Source organism: Toxorhynchites rutilus, chromosome 2 (genome assembly GCF_029784135.1).
Source record: "Toxorhynchites rutilus septentrionalis strain SRP chromosome 2, ASM2978413v1, whole genome shotgun sequence".
NCBI classification, from domain to species: Eukaryota; Metazoa; Arthropoda; class Insecta; order Diptera; family Culicidae; genus Toxorhynchites; species Toxorhynchites rutilus.
In genome coordinates this window covers 188369645-188385412 of record NC_073745.1, presented here as the reverse complement: position 1 = coordinate 188385412, position 15768 = coordinate 188369645, and the positions used below count along the sequence as shown (strand labels likewise).

At 37.3% G+C, this 15768-nt stretch overlaps 1 protein-coding gene across 4 annotated transcripts in view; it reads right to left on the bottom strand.

Annotated features, from left to right (window-relative positions):
* The window catches only part of LOC129770934 (uncharacterized), a 28774-nt gene extending 16188 nt beyond the window's left edge, over positions 1 to 12586 (bottom strand). The window contains exons 1-3 of one of the 4 annotated variants that reach the window (XM_055774135.1): positions 12543 to 12586; positions 5811 to 5921; positions 5634 to 5723 (exon numbers count right to left, since the gene is read on the bottom strand). In XM_055774135.1, coding sequence (XP_055630110.1) covers positions 5634 to 5723; positions 5811 to 5921; positions 12543 to 12581 — 240 coding nt within the window. In that variant the 5' untranslated portion in view covers positions 12582 to 12586. Of the gene's footprint in view, positions 1 to 5633; positions 5727 to 5810; positions 5922 to 11716; positions 12107 to 12542 lie in introns of those variants that run through there. The other 3 variants (XM_055774134.1, XM_055774138.1, XM_055774137.1) reach the window with 3 other exon arrangements.
* Positions 12587 to 15768: the final 3182 nt, after the last annotated feature.

Below are 15768 nucleotides of genomic sequence, written 5' to 3'. Positions count from 1 at the left end.
AAAATAGAGAGACAGACGACCACCAAAGCCACGAAAAGGTAAAATAACACGCCGATATACATCTTTTCTTGGGCCATGTTTCAGGTTCCGGCCAACTTCCGTAAGACCGCCCAGCGCTTCATTTACGATACTTCATCAAACAACCCTGCCTCTTCCTGACCGAGCTAGGGAACCAAAGATGAACTTTTCGTCTGACTCACGTTGGTCACTGCGGAACAATAGGGAACTTTTATAAAAATCATTTTCCAATTTTGTTACTGTCGCTACCAGTTGACACTCTCTAAACTAAAAGCCCAATGTCGTTGCGATGAAACCAGCTCAACGTATTGATCTTTGGATGCATTACAAGCGCTCTTGAACAGTCCGCCAAATAAATTTTTTTTTGAGGTTATCCATTTAAGAAAATCAACATGATCAAATTGTGATATTGAAATATATTGATATCGCGGGACATTTTCGTTTCCTTTGCCAAATGCGGGACGTTTCGCGGGACGGAATCTTACGCGGGACATTTTGTTGAAATGCGGGACGTCTGGTCAGTTTATACTAAATAACACACTGGTCAAAATTGTCCGTCCGGTAGAGATAGTTATATAAAAACTGTCGGTAGTTCTAGTGTTAACACATGTATCCTTCTATTATTATATGGTAGGAATATGAGATGTGATAACGAGACGGATGCGCTGAAGGTCAGCGAACAACAATCGTTCTGCATGAAGTCCCTTTTTACTGATGCAGTAGGGGAAGTGCGGATAAGACTAACAGAGGGGTTAAAATTGACATGCACTTGATTTGAATAGTCACATTTTGAATTTCATAGCTATACCTCTTACATGTTATTCTATGATATTTGAATCATTTTCGCGGCTTCGATATGGTGAATTTTGGGTGGTTTTATTCCAAAATTCAATTCATTGATGATTATATTCCGTCATGACGTAGACGAAGGTAGACGTAGGACTACGTCTTTGATTTCTATATAGGGTCACTCCACGAAATATGTAACGAAAAATTAAGAGATTTCAAATGCATATTACGCAGAGTCGTTAGTAAGATGGCCGCAATTCCATATAAATTGATTGGGCCTTATTTCCGAATACACTTCATGGTGGAAACGACATGAAGTTTACCCGCGATGACAACGGTACGGTGTCAACATCTGGATACGAAATCAGTTTTCTACTAACACTTATCATCATAATATAAAATTATCTTCAATTTCTGGAAGAGATTATTTTACCACATGAAAAAAAAACAAAGTTTTGTGTTTTTAAAAAAGGCTGTAAGAAACAGTTCCAGAATTACAGAGGGATCGCTTGCTTATGTGCAATATTCAAATTATTCGAACTCATCGTATAGGATTACATCTCGTACACATGCAAGAGCTACATAGCCGAACAACAACATGGATTCATTCTGAAACGATCCACAACCACAAGCCTAGTTGTTTATACATCGTTTCTTGCTCGTGCTCTACAATCGTGTCATCAAATAGATGCAGTTTTCACCGATTTTTCGACGGCTTTCGATACCATCAATCACCAGATAATCATTGCAAAACTTAATCGTCTTGGTTTCAACGGCTCCTTTCTTAGTTGGCTTCAATCCTATTTGGTAAATCGGCAGAGGTCCGTCAAAATCGATGACTCTATCTCCAAGTACGCATATCGCGCTGGTGTGACCGATGTGCAGTATCACTTTCATGTTATCTAAAGAAGACGCTCGTACACACAGCTCATCGCGCGGATGTCGTCTATAGACGCTGACTGCAGTACACTTCGAGTATAAGCTGCGGAATCGTATATTATCACTAGTCAGTTGTGTCAAGGACCTAGGAGTTGTGCTCAACTCTAGGCTTACTTTTCGTGAACACATTGCATATACTACAACGAAGTCATCTAAAATGCTTGGATTTATGTTTCGTACAACAAAACATTTCAGGGACATACACTGCATAAAAGCCGTATATTGTTTCCTAGTCCGTACTACCAATACTACCAAAACAGCATTTGCGTTTAGAAACTATCCAACGCAAATTTGTTAAATTTGCTCTACGGCATCTACCTTGGAGTCATCCCAAAAACCTCCTCAGTTACGAAGATTGCTGCAAACTCATCGGACTGGATTCTTTGTCTAATCGTCGATACATTGCCAAAATCTATTTCATCTCCGACCTGTTACTGTCGCATATTGATTGCTCAGAATTTTTACAGCTTGTGAATTTCAACATTCAGCAAATCTCACAACTTTCTCCAGATACCGTCGTTACGCACGAACTATGGTTACCATGAGCCATTATCGAGTATGTGTCGAATATTCAATAGGCACAGTATTTGTTTTGATTTCTTAACCCGTTTTATGCCAAGCGTTCGAAAAATCGAACAGCAACTTCGATCATTTTTCATGGATTTGGAATTCAACCATATGGTAAGATTTTGGCATCAAATGACAGCTTGGTCCATCAGCTAGCACCTACATAGCTTTCATTCAAGTTGGTACCGCTTTATTGGGCATAAAATCGCTTTAAAGCAACTATGTGCGGAAAGTACATAACCTCATATAATCTAGCAAGAAACAAAATTTGAAAATATGTAAACTTTTCTACAATATTACTTTGATTAAAGATCACACATTGTGAAAAATCCATTGGATTGAACCTCCTACAGGAACAAAAATGTAGATTTTGGCCAATGTTTTTGTTTGGCGCTTTTTTTATTTTTTGTCATTTTCCGGAAAACGGAAGAACGGAAAAAATAATTATTGAAAATTGGGGTTTCTGTAAGGCCAATAATCAAAATTACACCAATGGCTTTTGTTAAAAAAATATTTTTACAGCTTGGTCGTTAATGGGTTAAGAAGCGATACATCACTTCAATAGCAAACGCTCCTATTAGCTAATAAGTATATAATTATAATTAGTATGTAAGCGTCATTGGGGTTCTGTATACCTGTTGATTAGTTCAAATGAAATAAAATAATAACATTGAACACTAATTTGATACGGAGAAGTTAATTTTCATTCATAATTTCTATTTGAAAGGTGTTCATTCTGCCTGAAAACCCATTATTATCTTTGACGCTTCACTAACTCGTAAAACGTAGTTCAATGACGTTCCGTTCATTCTGTTTTCACCGTGAAGTGTATACGGTCCATTATTTCAGAAAATCTTTATTTCACGTGAAATATAGTCTGCAAACGAACATCATTTTACCCAAAATGCTACTACTCCCGATAACTTACAACACCATAGCTATCCATTAAAAATTAAGCAGCTTTATGATTTCATGTGTATTTTGCCTCGAAATATCACGAAATCGTACGTATTTTCAACATTTCTTGTTTCTTCTTCATATTCAATGTAAGCAATGACGATATAATTTTTTTGGTTGCCGATGTTCGCGAGTTTCAAAAGAGTCGACTCATTTGAGTCTCCAAAAGTCAGAAAAACAGATTTCTGAACAATGAAATGAATTACATAAAAAACAATGTTCCGAACAATCACAATCCTACACGTCCGTGCCCAGGCTCAGATCCTTCTACTTTTTTATGCCATATTTCTTAAAATTGCATGAAACGTCGAGATCTACTGTCATCTCGAAAAAAAATTGTCAAAAATCGGCCCTCTTGGACTTGGCTTTTTCGGAATACGAATACGCAAACGTTAAAATTAGAGTTTTTTTAAAAACCGAAAAAATCACCGTCAACCGGGGTTTAAAAAAAAATATATGTTAATGCCAAAAATTATAATTGCACTAATCGTTGAGATTTAAGGAGCGACCACAAAATTATTGCGACACCGAAAATGTCATGCCAATTTTCTTATAATGTTTAGAATCAAACCAAAATTTTAGGGTAGTTTTATACATATATTTACTTCAAAAATCAAGAGAAAAGTTAATTGATGGAGCCTTGAGTGTAAAATTGAACGCATTTTCGCTTGATGCCCTCCATCAAAGTCTTTACAGTGTCATCCGGTACCAGTTCCTCAGTTTTTTTTTCCATTTTCTTAACATGTCCTTCTCGTCTTTGACTGTCTACTTCCTCTTCCGAAGTTCCCGCTTCATTATTGCCCAGTACTGCTCCACCGGGCGCAGCTCCGGACAATTTGGCGGGTTCATGTCCTTTGGAACAAAATGGACAGAATTGGCCTCATACCACTCCAGGACACTTTTAGAATAGTGGCATGATGCCAAATCTGGCCAAAATAGCGGAGCTTCGTCGTGCTGCTGCAAGAACGGCAAAAGGCGCTTCTCGAGGCACTCATATTTGTTGATTTCGCCATTTACTGTGCCCTTTGTCACGAAAGGCTCACTCCTCAGTCCGCAAGAGCAGATGGCCTGCCAAACGAGATATTTGGAGGTTAACTTCGACATTTTCTTCTTCTTAAATTTGTCGTCCACATCGAACTTGCTCTTGCCGGTGAAAAACTCCAACCACGGAATTTGCTTATAATCGGCTTTTATATATTTTATATACGACGAATCCATCACAAAGCAGCCATATTTTGTCAGCATCTTCTCGTAGAGCTTCCGTGCCCTAGTTTTAGCCGTCGATTGTTGCCGCTCATCGCGGTTTGGGAAGTTCTGTACCTTGTATGTATGTAGTCCTGCTCTCTTCTTTGCATTCTGAACGTAGCCCTGCGACATGCCGATCTTTTTAGCCAAATCACGGCTTGAGACGTTGGGATTTGCTTTAATCATCCGCTTCACCTTTCCCTCCGTCTTTTTGTTCTCCGGTCCCGGTTTTCTTCCAGTTCCTTTGCTGTAGTCCAACGTCAACCGCTCCTGGAACCGCATCAACATTCTGGAGACGGTTGAATGGTGAATGTTCAACATTTTTCCCAACTGCCGGTGCGACAGGTCAGGAAATTCCAGGTGTTTGGAAAGAATTTGTTCTCTCGACTCGCATTGGTTCACCTCCATTTTCGTTGAATCGAAAAACACGACTTTGAGTTTGACAGCATGTAGACAATACACATCAATGAGAAAGTGTGCGAAATTTGGTTGATTTTTACCCAATGGTAAAAAAGTTATGCCATGTTGAATGTGTCGCAATAATTTCGTGTTCGCCTTTTACTGTTATCACGAGAAAAAATTTCTCTCTCACAAGCGAAAACTAGTATGATTTGTATATTACATTAGCTGCCAGTCTTATCTCCACCATATGTCCGTTTTACCCTCAACACAAAAACGTTCATCTTTCCGGTCTGTGTTTATTCCTGTACTAATATCAAACTACAGGAAACTGCGTTTACATTCTGGAATACATTAGTTTTCAAAGATATAAGCGAAGTTACTCTTAAACTGTCCGTATTTCCCCCAATTTCTCCTAGCTCGCATTAATTTTGCATCACAGTTTTCGCTGAGACGCCCTTCCACCACATATCCCTATTCGAAAATGAATGACAATATCGTAAATCTTTGGTTCGATCTGATCTTTAGATCAGATAAGATAAGTGTGATGATTATAACTGTAGGGATTGAAAAAGAATTCACGCGAGTTTTGCAGAGAAAATTCTAACATGTTACAGTGTGTACCAAATCATGCATGAATTATAGGTGTTCTGCGGTTACTATGTATTCATTACTTATTGATAAAAATATTCCCAGAATTATTTGATAGAATTCCTTACATTGAAAATGTTGTCTAAAATACTGGAACGCTGTCCATTCCTCTGCTGCTCGGAGTCTGTTGGTTGATTGACGACTCTTCCATTTATCAACTGCTGTGTGGAGAAATATTTAGAATTTTTTTAACAAATGAAAGAATTAGCATAACATAGAAACTTAGTGAATTCATGTATATTTACATCTTCAGTAGCGTTGTTTATGTCCTGTGTGTGACACAATTGTATGACCAAGGCCATGAAGCCGATTATCGTCACATACACCAATAGAATATTAGCTGAACCCAAAGATATCTGCGCGATCGAAAAAGAGAAAATAATCGTTAAGTGTGCTAGTCTCGAAAAATTGTATATACTACAAACGAACTGAAGAAATGAAACTATGATAAAATAATATTAATTCAATGTTCCTGCAACTTGAACAACTCACGACTAGACACTATCAATCCTATTTGAAATGAACGCAGATCGGTGAGAATTTACGCCATTGGACTGATCGGGATAATTGCTGGATGCGAACGTGATGGCGTTCTCCTGTTTCATATGCATGAGTCCACCGAAGGTGATATTTATTGAGTGCCATTCATGCTTCCAACGAAACACTGATTGGTTGAAGTGAACAAAAAAGACAGCATAATCAATGACATTTTAATTAAAATACAGAATCAATCAATCATAAATAATATCATATCCCCCCACTGTGGGTTACCCAAGGTTTTTTATGACCCCAGAATTTTCAAATCCATGCGTAAATAAATAATTCTCAAAATGAAAAACCTCTCAATGACAATCAAAATTATCCAAACTTTCGACAACGTTGAACCAGCTCCGCTGCAAAATCCGCTTCCAACATTAGATTTGACCAAATGCACCCATGTAATGTAAAATGAACGAAAATGTCATTATTTGAACGTGGAATTGAGAGAACAATTGAATAGCAAATGAACAACGCGAGCGAAGGAAGTTCAATTAGTTTGTTGGACGAGGAAACGCGCAAGAGGTTTTCCTCTGCAGTTGGAACAGAAAACATAACTCTACAATCGAATCAGCTCCGGTTTGAAGGCATGACCATCGGCACGGCTTACAGAGACAAGACTAGTTCTTTAGCGAGTAAACATTTTTTTTGATGACGTCATCCGAGTCGTCAGTGTAAACAGTCGCCAGTTGTATTTTGTTTTCCGACTTACGCGTAAATGTTCCTGAAATGAAAAATCGAAAATGGTTCAATGCGCTGTGAGCGGGTGTATAAATTATGAAAATGACATTATCGGGCCAAAAAAGAGATTCTTTCGCTTTCCGAAAAACCGAGAATTATGTTCTTTGTGGATAAATGTTTTATCAAATTATTCATGGTGTTAAATATAATCAACTCTGTTATCGACGCACAAACTTACAAAGCATATAAAAAAAATAAAAAATAAGAACACATTGTTTACTTCAACGACTCAGATGACGTCACTAAAAAATGACTGATCCGGAGTAGCTAGCCTTGTCTCTGTAAGCCGTGGACCATCGGTTTACACGTACAGGTCGGACTCGATTATATATAATCGCAATTTCACTTTCAACTTTCAACATTAATTGTTTGACATTCATACATTAATGAAAAAATTGTTTTCTTGAGATTCGAGTATGTATAGGATTTGAAAATAATTGTTAAAAAAAAAGGTCGACTATATATAATCGAGTCCGACCTGTATTTGATGAAAAATATTTGTTTCCTGAACCACTGTATGTAGTGAAGTGAAGCTATATAAATGATGTATTCTGTACCAGTTGATTCGCCACAACTTCGATAATTTTGGTCGGATTATTTTGCCACAAACAGATTTACTACAGGTACTCAAAATGTAAAACATGTAAATAAAACGACGAAAGTGAGCCATACCTTCCATATTCGAGGATTTTTTTTTTCAATTTAAATAAAACAGAATAAGAATGTATAGAATCATAGTAGGCATTGGTTGTCTCGAAAAGTTCCACCCGAGCAAGCAGTGGCGATACGATCCTGTACGCTGAAAACAAAAATCCCGGTCCATCCGCTCGCAAATTTCTACATGACTCAAAAACTAATGAAGCAAATCGAGCCAAATTTGGCATGTGAAGGTTTTAGGGAGCACGAAACGTTTCTATTATGAATAAACAATACTGCCCCCTCTCTAAGTAGGGGTCAGTATTGTAATAAATGTCCTTTCCTATCTAAGGGAAGAGGGCTGCCATACAAATGAAACAAAAACAATGAAATGTTTCTATGATGGTATGACACCCTTCGACGAAGTTTGCCGGGTCAGCTAGTACAGGGTTTTCCATTTCGGGCTTCCGAAAGTATACAGCCCTGCGCTGACAACCGTTTGACATAGCTGTCAACCAAAGCGTCATATCGTTAGTTGAATGTCTGCCATTTTACAATATGGATCGTTTTAGCATCGCACAACGTGTTAATTTTGTTAAATTATACTATAAAAATGATGAGAAACCGGCAAATGTTTTTCGAGCATTACGGACGGATTTTGGTCGTCATGGACGGCCTACAGAGCACACAATCGCTAATGTAATGCATGAATTCGAACAAACTGGATCCGTAGCGGATATTGTGAAACCTGTGCATCATCGTAATGTGCGTTCGGCCGAAAATATTGCTGCTGTTGCTGCTGTGGAGGATGACCCGAATGTTCCGATTCCACGGCGTGCTCAGCAATTGGGCTAGTCAAACACATCATTGTGGCGAATTTTGCATTTGGACTTGCACCTACATCCTTATAAAGTCCAACTGGTACAAAAATTAGAGCGTGGTGACCATGGAATTCGTCGGGCATACGTCGATTGGGTGAACGAACAACGGCAGCAAAATGCTGAATTTTCGCATCAAATTTTCTTCAGCGATGAGGCACATTTCGAGATTGCATCCGCCAAAAGTCACTGTTTGGTGCGCATTATGGTCTGGTGGAGTCATCGGGCCGTATTTCTTTAAAAATGAGGACGGCGAGACGATAACTGTGAATGGTGAGCGGTATGGCCGCATGTTAACCGATTTTGTTTTGCCACAAATTGAAGATATGGATACTGATGACATATGGTTTCAGCAGGACAGCGCCACGTGCCACACAACACGACCGAACATGGCCATATTGCGAACGAAATTTGAGGGACGCATAATTTCGCGTTTTGGTGATGCCAATTGGACGTCCAGATCATGCGATTTGAACCCGCTAGACTTTTTTTTGTGGGGTTATGCAAAATATCGTGTCTATGCCAACTCTCCGCAAACTCTTGAACATTTGAAATTGATGAATGATGATGAAATGATGAAAAATGAATTTGAAAGACAACATTCGTGAAGTTATGACCGAGATACCGCCCCATATGTGCCGAAAAGTGATCGAAAATTACCTGTTCTGGATCAAGGTGTGCGAGTAAGCCCTAGGTGAACATTTGAATGATGTTGTATTTCACACATAATGGCATAAACCAAACTTTAATTTGAAATAAAAGTTTCATCGAAATTCGAATTCTAAGTGTGTTTTATTTCAATTTACTTTCGGAATTTAAAGTTGGAAAACCCTGTATATAGATAAACATATATGGTTATCTTTTCTAGAATATGTGAACAGTCGTTCAAACTGATGATTTGTCGAAGATATCAGGTTGGATAAAATCAATTTCAAGGGAACTTCATTAAATACGATGCGCGTAAAATTATATGGCTACTGTGAGTGAAATCTCTGTTTTATATTTTTTTAAACATTTGACGGTTAAATTAAATTAAATATCTTCATATGTCCTAAGAATAAGATAATTAAGAAGTATTTTTTTAGTTATATTATCGAAATTTAAACAACGGTTTTTTTACAACCCATAACTTAATTCAACCGAACTTAATTTGCCCAAATGTTATATGATATTTATTAAAAGAGATTGAACGGGTAATTCATATAAAAATAGGTTAGAATTTCCCAAACATCCTGATGCCAAATAAAATCAAATCAATACAACGCACAAAAGCAACTCTGTTACAAAGAAGGGAAAAAATCCTGAGCTATTAAGGAACTATTAATTTCCCGCTTGAATATTTCGAACGCAAAAAATCTTTAAAAAATACGCTCAAGTTTCATGAAAGAAAGAAAATGATGTTCAAAATGTTACGTTTTGTCTCTTGACTGTTACATGTCATTTATGCTTTTAGTTTTTAGAATCACACAAATGTTCGGGTAGGGGAACCGCTGGTTAGACGGATAGTGGGGGTATGATGGACAGGTGCTATTCTATAATAGTTAAACCATCCTATGGCAATGAGTACTGATCGAAAGTGAAATAGGGAAACAAAAACCGAAAATCAAACATGATTCCGCGTGTGGATGTAATTTTTGCGGCTTCGGTATTAAGCATTTTGAGTGGTTCAATTGCAAAATTGAATTCACTGATGGTTATATTTCAGTTTATGAGTTGACAGAGAAGCGATATTAGGTATGTACGGAAAAGTGAATTCATTCGTAAGTGGTAAATTTAAATTATTGAAATATCTGCACTGGTTGCGTTGAAATGGACAGTCACATCCATAATCACATCCAATGCATGATGGAAAGTGAAGGGAATAATATTGAACTCTTTTTTATATTGCTTTCTCTTTTTGTTCTATTTCAGTTACTGGACGCACAAACACTGAGAGAGAGCGAAATTATTCCTTCTTCGCTTCGTATATTATTGACCTGTCCATATTCCCCCCACTACATGTCCATTTTACCCGCATCGATAAAAATGTTCTACTTTTCGGCTTGTTTTAGTTTCAGTAAAAAAACATGAAAAAAACCTTTTTAGAAAACATTTGGCCAATTATTTCGAAAACCAGTATATTGAACTGTAAGAAGCTGCTTTTAAGTTTTGGAAAACATGAGTTCCCAAAGATGCAATTGAAGTTTTTCTTAACATGTTAGTCTTACCCCCATCTCTCCTATATATTACATTCGGGTAAATGTGTTTCAAATACACGTATTTCGGGTAAATCATATTCGGGTGATGTGACCATATAAAGCAGTGGTTCTCAACCTTATCACCTTCGCGACTCATTTAAAAAAACCATAGATGAATTTCGCTGAGGTAAAAAACCGTCCATTGAATAGTTTGTCTCCCGTTATATTTGGAAATCTCATGTTTAAAAAAGCAACAATTCTTTCGATTGCTTTCTTTCTGCATTTGAAATACAATTTCACACAATGTACGTATTCGAAGAGTAAGTAACAAAAAACTCTTCAGTAGAAAAATTTATTGAAAATTATAGAGAGTCCAACACAAGACCTCTTAGTTGATGTTTAACTAAGGAATTATTACAGATTGCTTTTTTTATGAGTTCGGATATAATTTTTGAATGGAAAATAAGTTAATTAAGTAGAAGCTTTCAGTGACCCTGAAAAAAGACGATGGTTTGCGTTATCTTGTCGCTTGAAGCTTATCGAAATGCAACCATATATATTTCAACTTAAACACGAGAAACTCGAGATCTTCCGTTCTGCTTACATTGATGTTGAAAATTGAAAAATATCACTAATAAAATACAAAAGTACAGCTTATAAAACGGTTTCTATGTAAATAGAAATACAACCACGCAAACGTGACATAAACACTATTCACCCAGTGCGATTTGCTGTACTAGTAATTAAGTCGAAACCGAATCGTGAAAATATGTAAAAATAAATAGAGCACTCATACCATTCGATTTAACGCCTTAGTTGTTCAGAAAATGCTGCTTGTGTCGTGCTGGGGTAATGCAAGTGGTGAGTGTAATCAAATGCTGGACATTTTTCCAACTGTCCGAAAGTTTATTTTCGAAAATTATAACTTTCTTCAAATATTTCCAATCAGTTGATGCAAACATCTTTGTTAGCTTCTTGGAATGGACGAATTATAAGCCATTTTAATGTATGAAAGCAACATTGATAGTGCCTTCGCTAATTCACTACAAATCAAGATCTCTGAAAAAATCAAAAATCAAATAAAAAATTATACGGAACAAAAGGATTCCATATTGCTTTACATTTAATTTCCAACTTATCATACAAGCTTTACTCCATTTCACCAAATCAAGTTTTACTCACATGAGATTTGGAACCCATATTTGATTGATTATAATAGCACCTTTTCACTCGCACAACACTCTTCTCGGTTTGACCGAAATTGTTCCACTCTGCACTGCAAGAACAACTTTCACTCGGAGTCCAAGATCGACGGCAAAAACTACCTTTTTATTCCTCTGTCTGCACTTTAACTTTTCCAGTTCAAATCTGCATTCGAACACAACTGAAGCGTAACATTCAAAAACTTTGTCTAGCGCACGATATGCTGCAGAACGAGGGAAAATAAAACGTGCTCACAAGTAGAGCTTGAAGCGCGAACTACTCGTGAGTTGGATTTGGTCAGCTTGAACGGTAAATTTAGGGTCCTTTCCCACGACTTCCATGTAACTCTACTAAAACATGCCACCACCCTTCCATGCATGCTAGTAGCTAGTGTTCACCAAATGTATGATAAGGGGGGAGTTCCAGAATCGGTACGGTTGACCAACTCGAGTGAACTCAACAGATGGAAACAACGTATAGGGATGGCCCATGGTTGATGAATTCATGTTTCGGAATGCGATTCTGTTCAAGTTTTCTTATGCACAAAACCATGATTGAAGCGAACATGTTCTCATCAGGTTTGTTGCTTTTGAAATAAGAGCCGCGTTATTGAACAACCCTACTCGAAATACGATCATACCAATGTGGTGGTTGAAGAGATACGTAACTTCCACTAAAGGTTATGCATTGCTGTAACTGTTTACTATATGGTCGAATCAATATTTCGCTTGTCCAGCTGAAGAGAAGGGATTCACTAAGTATTAGCCATTGCGGAGCAGAGCTAGTGTCTATATTGTTTACTCACGAGACTGCAACACAATTTTAATGTTTTGCGCTTTAGCATACTGAGCCGGATCTTAGTTACAGTGGTATGGCATCTAATATCAGGTTACACACATCATCATTGAGGAGCAAGTTCTAAAGACCTGAAGACCCGAGATATATTGTCAAAATTTGAGGAATAGTTTCAATGGCTTCCGTTCTATTTAATCTCCGAAACGATAGTGTTTGCTCCCCAAAAGAAAAGCAAAACGATTCTCTGAACTTTTTCAAATTGTCGACTGCCGAGTGTGGATTACTCCGTCTTTTCTTTTTTGCTATATAAAAGTTTATCGGGAGGCGATCTGGGGTAGTGGTAATATCCATACCTCTCACGCAAAGATCACGAATTCAATTCTCACTCCCGATATTCTTCCGAAACTGGAAATAAAAGTGACGAACCAGCCAAAAGTGTTGGAAGTCACTAAAGGGGTATTGAGCACGTAGTAGAAGCTTTCTTGTTTTTCTTTTGAATAGGGGAAATTTGATTTGAGTAACGATTTCGTTCGTAAGTGAAGAATAATGATATTTGAATTTCAATATGAGCATTTCGACATCTTTCGACAACATTCCAAACATATCAGGATCAAACGGAGGAGGTCAGGTTTTTTTTGATAAAGCAAAACAAAGAGGCGGTAAGCAGGGTTGCCAACTATTATTTTCAAAACTCAGGGTGAATGAAAATAAAAATGAAGAGAAATCAGGATGCTCATATTGTGTTGTCCGGAAAGTTCGAACCGATTTTTAGAAACAAACAAATGATTTTTATAGGTAGACATACATTTATTCAAATTTATATGCACAGTTTTGTTCCACGATCTTTCGCCATCTTTCACACACCTTAAAAAATTTAGCCTCCCGGAATATGTTTGCTTTCTCACCGAAAAATGTTTTATTTTTAAAAGAAAGATATTTTCTATTCTGTCCATAGTGTCCAAGTTCGTTTGTTTGAGAGAATTTCGCAGGAACCTTTACTTGTGATAATCTGAAGGTGCAATACCCGATTAGTTTAGCCGGTGGGATAGCACATTCCAGCCAGACTCCAAAATAAATTGTCGTGTTGTCATAGAGACATGAAGTTTGGCGTTGCTCTGAAGGAACACGACGGCTATCGCATTGGCTAATTTTGGAAGTTCCTTTAGTTTGTTGCGAGCTGTAGTTGTGGGAATTTATCGATTGTTTGATTAGTAGATTCGTGTAGTAGATTCGAGAATAATGAATCAGTTCAGTTTCGAGATCAATTTCGAAAGCTTATGCTAATGATGATGAGTTTTTTTGTGAAAATATCAGGAAATTTATCGCCATAGTTGTATAGTAAGAATGAGAACAACGAGTTTTAAGTATTCAAAATACAACAAGTAATTATTTTCATTCAAATATAACGATTTGAAATTGCCTTTTGGTGTGCTAGTTTAATACATTATCTTTTTTTACGCCAACTTCAACTTTAAGCAATGTCGACAGGGTATCTTCGATAAAACGAATCGCTTCGGAACATATAGATAATAAACAAAAAAAGATTAAAAATTATACAAGTGCGCACTGGAGACTCTTTTTATGTAAGTTATTATGACAATTCTCATTTCCAACCAGGAAAACTTCGTATTACGGATTATTTTCATTCTGATAAAGTAAAAAGTACAAAATCAGGAAAAATCAGGATCATTTCAGATAAATCAGGCAAAATTGAATGTTTGTCAGGATATCAGGGAACGTGTCAAAAAGTCTAGGAAAACCTGAAAAATCAGGAAGGTTGGCATATCTGGCGGTAAGGTAAATCATTTTGGTTTGTCCAGTGGAAAATATGATCATGGTTTGCCCACTTTTTTGAATTCTCTAATTCAGCGCTACTGTGTCAAATAAGGTAATTCAAAACATATGAATAAAATTGTCTTTTTCATGATTTACAATAGTTTTATAGTATATTTTTACGAAATCACATGTTTCAAAGGATTATAAAATACACCTTCTATTTGTGTCAATGTCGCCCCTCATTCGAGCTAACCTTTAATCGATCACCAGATGATTATTTGACACGTATTCAGACCTTTTCTGGATTATAACACTTACAAATATTATAAACATCATGGTTGCACACCATTTGTATAAGATTAACATAGCTAAACTAATAAATTAACGCATTTTGATGAACCCAATTCTGATCATGAGTTGTTCAATTCAATAATGTTATTTTGTCCACATGATTTCTATGGCAACCGCTTGGCGCGCTGCAATTCGTTTATTGTGTCCTTCGCACACAATAGCACTTCGCACAAAGAGTTGAACACTCTTTGCAGGAAACTACGCCGGCTCGACAGAGTTTGAAGTCCGATGAGCGCGCATCGATGTTCGTAAGGCGGTAGATTGTCGGGATTTGTCCATGGGAGCCGCCGTAACGCAGAAACGAACGAATCGGACTGCCTTGTACAGCTTATCGTGTAGCAGTCTTTCCAGGACTTTCGCCAAATAGTCCAGTATCGAGATTGGACGGAAGATTTCCACGCTGTGAATGTTCCATATTTGAGGATCGGGGTTATGGATGCTAGCTTCCATGACTCAGGAAAGACGCCGTCAAGAAGTGATCGATTAAAAATAAACTTCACAGGGGTGGTCAATGATGCAGCACAATTCCTAATGAAGGAAGGTGCAATTCGATCCGGACCAGGACCTTTCGAGGCGTCAACAGAAGAGACACTTTGATTTCACTTCTTTAATAACTGATTTTTTTCAAATTTGTCTCGCAGCTCTAAATCACACTGCGTTTCAATGAGTTCTATCTGTTTTTCATTAAGGGTGCCAAATCAGAAAACAGGTCACGTTTTTATGAAATTAAGTTAACGTTAATAACTATTTTTGCCACGAACGGATTTTCGCGATTTACATACATGAATCGGAAATTCCCTAAGATTTGTTTGATATGCTATACATTACAACCCCATAGTCTGTATAGGTCTAGACTGGCAATATAAACAGAAAGGGCTTCTGTTGAGAAGAGCGCAAAACGGAGATAAGTGTATGTATATTTAGTTGCTTCAAGCCATTCGATATATGGAAATTTGTGTGCGTACGTGCGTGCTTCATAACCCGTACGTAAAAATAGTGCATCTTCGCTACGCTGCAACTCCATTTGTATCTGCTCCCGTGTGCGTTGGCCCTGTAACGATGCAACTATCGCCTAATTTTTTTTATGCTATGATTGACGATTGTTTTGT